General features: G+C 35.3%; 1 protein-coding gene across 1 annotated transcript; it reads left to right on the forward strand.

Moving 5' to 3' along the window:
- The first annotated feature begins 4,053 nt into the window (after positions 1 to 4,053).
- Positions 4,054 to 6,949, forward strand: LOC115991627 (ribosomal RNA-processing protein 17-like). The gene is made up of 4 exons (XM_031115449.1): positions 4,054 to 4,244; positions 4,344 to 4,449; positions 5,728 to 5,851; positions 6,322 to 6,949. Exons 1-4 carry the CDS (start codon positions 4,129 to 4,131, stop codon positions 6,573 to 6,575), a joined length of 600 nt encoding a protein of 199 aa, XP_030971309.1. The 5' UTR covers positions 4,054 to 4,128; the 3' UTR covers positions 6,576 to 6,949.
- Positions 6,950 to 7,251: the final 302 nt, after the last annotated feature.

Below are 7,251 nucleotides of genomic sequence, written 5' to 3' on the forward strand. Positions count from 1 at the left end.
AATTAAGTAAAAGTTAGGTTTTAAAAAGCTGTATATAAAAGCTCAAATGCAAAAAACTAGCTTATAAGTTATACCAAAACCACACTTATTATGTAAAGAATTCTTTATTGGATTGGTTGGTTGCTTTGGTGGGGTTTGGATTCGGTGTCTGCATTTACAAGTCTGCGTTCTCGTACTTTTTTTTCATGCGTTTTAGGGAGTAATGCGGCTACTGTTCATGCACTATTCATGAACAGTAGCCACAAAGGTTAACTTTTCCACGGTGAACAGTACATCCATCCACTATTTATAGGCCCACAAATTTCACTTTTCAGCAACTTTTTCATTAAAAATAGGTCCCACGATACTATTCACTCATTTAAAAATTATTTTGCTACAGTATTTTTAATTTCAGTTTTCAGTTTCAGCAAAAATAAGCTCAATCCAAACAGACCCTTTATGAAACCAATCATTCACTTTTTTCCCTGTACACTCCTTGTGTACTAGGAGGGAGCCTCTTTTTGATGTCAATAAAACTTATTACTTATCAAAAAGAAAAAAAAAAATTAACAATATAAAATAAGTAACTGTAAAAATAAAAATAAAATTTATGAAGCATATCATGCATTTGTGGGTACAACACTGACAAAAAGTTCACGACCTCTATAGTGTTGAAACTCTAAGATGGATGTGTTTTATGGATTTTCAAGGCACATATGTTTTAAGTTATCCCGGCCACCTTCATATATATATATATATATATATATATATTTCAAGGCACATATGTTTTAAGTTATCCCGGCCACCTTCATATATAAATATATATATATATATATATATATTTTTTAACTCTTGCTCTTTTAACTCCGTCCGATATACTAGGCTTTCCACGTAATTATCTAAATAGAAACAACTTGTATCATTAATTTGAAGATTCTATATTTTTTTTGACTGTATGGTTCGTATAAAGACAAGTCGCTTCTGCAAGATGAATATCTATTTGGAAAAGCTACAAGAACTTCACCATTTTTCTTGAAACCTATCACCTTTCCCAATCTTTCACTAAGATCAATAACGTATACCTTAGTCCAAGATTTCACAACTGCATACTCTTTAATCCTTGCCGCGGTCAAACTCCTGCGGCTCCACCCCTCCGCATAGAGCAAGTAATCCATTAAGCATCGCAATATTTTTTTCCATTAATGATGAATAATATTGATAATTTTTTTCTATTTCTAAAACCTTAGGCACAGGCACTTCATAAAAAAAGTAGTCTCATCACCCAAATTGAAAGACATAATCAAATTGTACCTGGGGTTTTGCGTCTCCTAACAAGCCAGTGCAATGCCCCGTTCATAAAAACCGAGGCAGTATTTTGATGTCGAAGAATAAAAGGAGCACTTGGTGAGAAAGTCAAAAGGCGACATTCACCATTATTAAAACTATAAATCTCAGCCACAAGAGTATCCTCGTCCCCTTCCGAATACCTAATTCTCACCACTTTGTACTCGTTAGTTGGGGCGTGATATCCAAAGCCATGGCAACAAAATATATCGTGTACGATGGAGATCTGGAAGTTGCACGTATCTAATGGAAGGGTTCCAAAGAATAAAATTTCCACTATCAACCAGACAAATTATTCCATTGACCGAACCGACTATTTTGAAGTTGGCATATCTATCCTCATATGGAGGGTGGAACTCATTGAAATCTGATGAGTCTATGGCTGGATTGCTATGCAAACTAAAACGTTGTATTCATTGCTAAGAATACAAAATACAATTGGGGAAATCTTCCTTACACACAGCCAACAAGTCTGGAGGAAGATTATCCTTATTGAAGCAAAAAGACATCCTAGAGTCTAAAGCAGCCCTAGCTGCATGGTGCGCAGCACCATTGCAGGATCTAGGGACCCAAACGAAAGAAAAGGAAACAAATAAACAGCTAAACAGCAAATATCAGAGATGGCGTCGAGTATAGCCCAAGGAACTTCGGATTCCGCAGCGTTGATGGCGTCGAAGGCATCCCCTTCGAATAAAAGATGGGCGTTGGTTGCTGCGAGCGAGGTGAGCAGTGGCAAAGCGAGAGATGACAGAGTCCCATGTCTTGCAAACGGACCTGAATCGCCTCAATGACTTCGCCGGTTGTCTTACAAGAATTTCTTCAATCATCTCTACTGGCAAATAGTTTGACATGTTTTTTCCTTTGTTTCTCTGCGTCTGAGAATATGAGAGACGCTGCATTTTTTTTTTTTTTTTTGGTTGGAGAAGACGAGAGATGCAGCATATTAGTTAGGGTTAGTGTTGTGTTTCAGTTTATATATGTGTAATAAGTCGGCTTAGCAAGAGTAGCACGTAATCTTTGGGTCTACAAAGTAAAACCCGCCTCAAACTTATCATTTATATTGGGCTAAAAGTACTTTAGCTCATAGTCTTAGTTTCTATAGCCTATACAAAACCCATTTAATTATTTTGGGCTGGACCAAATTCACCAAAACCAAACCCACTTAAGAAAACCCGAACCACAAACTCTGCAAAGTAAAAACCTCACATCAATCAACAGCTAGCGCGACAGCCTTGAGAAGCTGCAATGGTGGAAGAAATTGAATGTGACTGTAATCCTTTGTTCATCGAGTTTGGTGGCTGTACATTATATCTTGGTCACCGATCATTATCTTTATTTGTAACACGCCCCGGCCCCTCAAGATCAACGTCCGTTTATATAGCTTGATCCAATTCCAAATCAAGGCAAACCGGGTTGAAGAAATATTGTAAGCCGGACAATGATGTCTCTAATTTTTCAAATCGAGTAGTTTCAATTACCTGGTTATAGAAATCCTTGTACAATCCGCTATCCCCTCCATCCTTCTTGACCTCATCAATGATGGCATCAACTCAAAAGTCTTGATGACAATGGTCAAGGGCTCCTTCATGCCTTCCATTTTAAATTAATAGAACAATGGTATGTTTGAAAATGAAGAAACCATAGCTTGTCATTTAATTTTTGTTGAGAATCTTGTGCAAGTAGCTCTACTTGGGTAGTCCTCACTTGATATCTATCTATACTCTATATATATAGTATAAGAGGATTCCCCCTCTTTTAACTAGATTGTTATGTAGTTCAAAAATAATTTTATTAATAAATAATAACTTCATTTTAAATAAGGTTATAAATGTCAAATAACAAATTTTATTTTGAATTTATAAAGAGAATAGATGTAAAATAAAAAAAAAAAATCACATTATTTGAAATTTGGAGTAACAAATTTCATTTTAAATAAGGTTGTAATTTGGAGTAAATTCATTATTTGAAATTGATGGTCATCACATTTTCTATCTTCCATTTAATTTACAGGTGTACCAAAAGTTTGAATAGATGTTAAAAAAAAAAAAAAATCATATGGAATAGGTTTAGGTTTTATTTCCCTTCAAAATAGGGAGATAGGTCTAGTTTGAACCATGGCCACACAAAAAATGGACATATAATGCTTTATTGTGTGTTTGGAAATATCTTATTTAGTTTTTTTGTTGAAAGTACGCTAAAGTATACTTGTACCTTGAAAGTGAAAAAATGAAAATAAAAATTATGTTTTAAAAACCTATACATAAAAAAAAAATTAAAAAAAAAAAAAAAAAACCTAGCTTATAAGCTGTACCCAAACCATAGTTTCTTGGAGTTTTGACTCTTCTCAGCAAGCCAGTGCAATGCCCCCATTCATAGAAACCGAGACAGGCGCTTCTTGAACAATATTAATTTTAGCACTTGATGGGAAAGTAAAACAGTGCCATTCATCATTATTAAAAGTGTAAATATCAGCCACACTAGTATCCTCCCGCAAACACGTAATTCTCACAACTTTGTACCCATTAGTCGGGGCGTGAGTGATTTCCAAATCCATGGCATTGAACGCAATAAATATATGTTGGAAGGTGGTGCTTTGGGGTACTCTTTATCATTTATATTGGGCTAAAACTGTAGCTCAAAGTCTAAGTTTCTATAGCCCATACAAAAACCCAATTAATTTTTTTGGGCTGGACCAAAATTCACCATAACCAAACCCACTTAAGAAAACCCGAACCACAAACTCTGCAAAGTAAAAAAACCACAAACATTCAACAGCTAGCGGCGCTATAGCCTTGAGAAGCTGCAATGGTGGAAGAAATTGAAGAGGCAGTCGAGCTCGCACGGCCTCAAGGCCGTCATATAAGGAAGAGGGCTCTCAAAAACAAAGCTCTCTCCGTCAAATTCAACGAGAAGGATCTCAGGTAACTATATAAAGTTACACTCTCTCTCACAGTAATAATCCGTGGAACCAAACCCTAATATTGTTATGATTAAATTGTTATTTTTTTGGTATGAGAAAGGGACTATGTGACTGGGTTTCACAAGAGGAAGAAGAAAAGGAGAAAGGAAGCTAATAAGCAGCAAGAGGAGGCTCAAAGGCGAAAGCGTATTGAGCTGCGCAAAAAGGTTTTTCTCATTTAGTATTTTTTTTTTCTCTCTACTTAGTTAGATACTTATCATGTATTTTTGGAAGTGAGATATGTATGAATATTTAAGAATTTGCACAATGAGCCAATGTGTGTGTGTGAATGAATGTTTGGGATGTTAAGAAGCAAAATAGAAGTAGTAAAGAAGAACATATCAGTTAAGGTAGTGACATAGGTTATGACTTTGGATATAATAGAATGACGGAAAAGGATATATGTGGCTGGCCATGACTAGTTTGTTAAGGACCTATAAGGCTATAACAGAATCTAAAATTTTGGACTAAGGCTTAGTTGTTGCCAATAGTTTCATACAAGAGTGGTTCAAATTTTTGGTAGCTTAAGAAGTTTCTACATTATTTTGGTATAAATATGTGTTTGTATATATAATGATATGCTTTTTTGATATATAATGCACTAACTCAAGGTTGGGGTAGCATAATTGACCTGTAGACTGTGTCTTGTGAAGCCAGAGGTCACTAGTTTGAATCTAACGATCTCCCTCTCATTGATGCCAAACCTCACTTATCAAAAAATGTAACTCATTACTTATCAAAAAAAAAAAAAAAAAGGTAACTCATTGTCAATCAAATGTCCAAGTATTTCCTTACTTTTTTACCCATAAACTTTTAATACCACCACCTAGCTGTTTTTGCTAGGGAGATTGAATTTAAATTGAGCTCCTTACATGGGGGTTGTATGTGTCGATTGTAAGTTTCATCCATAACAAAGCAATAGATGCAATGAGAATTAAAGGGATATGAAACATGAGAATTTGATATGGGCAGAGTCAAACTATGCAATCCACTCACATGACCTAACTTTATGCCTGGCCGTTTTTTTTTTTTTTTTTTTTTTTTTTTTTTTTTTTTTTTGAAACCATTGCCAAATTACTGTTAAGAAATAAAATAAGTTGGTAGAGTATAAAGCCAAAGTACTCCTCTTCACAAGCTCTTGTGCTTCTTGCAACTGCTCAAGTTATTTGGGGGAACACTGAATTCAAGGGGCTTCCATGGGGACATTTTTGTGTAAAAGATCCTAAGAGGAATAGAGGATCATAGAAGGAAGATGGTAGAGGTTGAGAGAAGTTCTTACCTGCTAATGTCCATGCTCCTTGCCATGGTTTTTAAGATTGACTTGTATGATGCTTTGAATCATATAGTTTTTTTACATGTCTTTTTTCCCCCCCTTTTCCCTCTCTTTTTTCTCCTGGTAATTTGGTTCTAATTGTTGTATCTTTGCTACCTAACTAATTTGGCAGAGGAAATTGGAAAAAGAACTGGTTCTCTTTGGTGGAGCTCCACCAGCCAATGATTCAGTGCCTGATGAAAATGAGGAGGACGATGAAGAAGATGAAGAAACAGAGCCAATTGCATCTGTTTCTGGTATTTTTGAACTCTGCAATCAACTGACTGAATTCACACATATATAAGCTAATTGCATATAATGCACTTGTGCAAAGTTGGGTCCAGTATGTTTGGGTGGGCTACCAGGCATACCCCAATTATTCAATATTTCTCTTTTGATTTAGCAGCATCGTTACAAATCTAAACAATATCTGTGATCACTTATCTGGGTTAAAATCTTAACATAATTCTTTCTTCTGATATTAGCAACAAAGCTAGCATTCAGGGGCACTTTAGAATTGGGAGAATTGCCTGCATTAATCTCATTGTTTGTGATTAATTTAATGCTAAGAGGGCTCAAAGGGTGGGACATGAATATTTCGATGACTCCTCTAATTCATCTCTTATTATAAATGTTAAGAAATGTACCAGAGTATTATGTATGTAATCCAAGCTCATGTTTTTTTAATCATTTAATATTTGGGCTCCGTTTTGATCATTTTTTATAGGGATGACAACATATGACAATGGCAACATGAAAGTCACAGTAACAACATGTGAGATTTCTCGTGAAGAAGAAATCTTGCCAAGTGACAAAACAGAGGCAGCAGTGCCACGACCAGCTGGAGCTGATAAGAAGCACACTGTGCCTGTGACTAAGAAGAAAGCATTCAAGAGAGTTGCAAGAACAAAGTCACGATCAAAGCCTCAAAATAAAAGAGACAAAAAGAAGGGAAAGAACAAGAACAAAAAGATGCGCTAGCTCTCTGCCTGGATCAACCTGTTCTTCTCTATTGACTGATTATAAGTTTAATGACTTGGCTGTGTAGAGTTTTTTTGGTTGGTTTCTAGGTTTTGTTATATGATAGCTGAGCCATTGACCTTGAGTTACACAATGTCTATCATTTGATTATTCTGAAAAGTGTTTAATTTATATCTTGTTTTTTTATCGTTTACTTTTACCTTAACTAAAAAAATTAACTAGTCGTTAATTATAGCTGCACCATGTCAACAAGAGAGTCTGCATTGGATTGAAGATTATGCTTAGTTGTTCATCCTATATCAAATGTATTTCAAAACACATTTCACAATTGCTGAGAAGACAAGCTGTTAATGGTATACAATAATTTGTTGTCAGTTATAGGTCTTGTATGAGACTCAATAACAAATTATTGACACAGTAGTTATGAAAATTATTGTGGTCGTACTTTGTAGCATTATTCTGTGTTGGATTTTGTATCTTATTGAATTTATGCTTCTTGACCCTACATAAATTTGATTGCCAAGGCCTTGTGCATTATTACGTGCATTTGATATTTTGAAAGATTCCTTTTCTTTAGCAGTGTTTGGAGGTACATATATTATCCATCATCATTCATCTTAGAAGGGGATACAGCTTAAGGTCCAGTGCATCAGTGCACAGGACCCATTATGATACG

The sequence above is a fragment of the Quercus lobata genome, chromosome 5 (genome assembly GCF_001633185.2).
Source record: "Quercus lobata isolate SW786 chromosome 5, ValleyOak3.0 Primary Assembly, whole genome shotgun sequence".
NCBI classification, from domain to species: Eukaryota; Viridiplantae; Streptophyta; class Magnoliopsida; order Fagales; family Fagaceae; genus Quercus; species Quercus lobata.

What these genes read in the sequence shown, in the direction of transcription:
- LOC115991627 (XM_031115449.1), top strand. Translation starts at nt 4,129, where the DNA reads ATGGTGGAAGAAATTGAAGAGGCAGTCGAGCTCGCACGGCCTCAAGGC. An exon ending in TTCAACGAGAAGGATCTCAG is followed by an intron (nt 4,245 to 4,343) that starts GTAACTATATAA and finishes GGTATGAGAAAG; the next exon opens with GGACTATGTGACTGGGTTTC. An exon ending in GCCAATTGCATCTGTTTCTG is followed by an intron (nt 5,852 to 6,321) that starts GTATTTTTGAAC and finishes CATTTTTTATAG; the next exon opens with GGATGACAACATATGACAAT.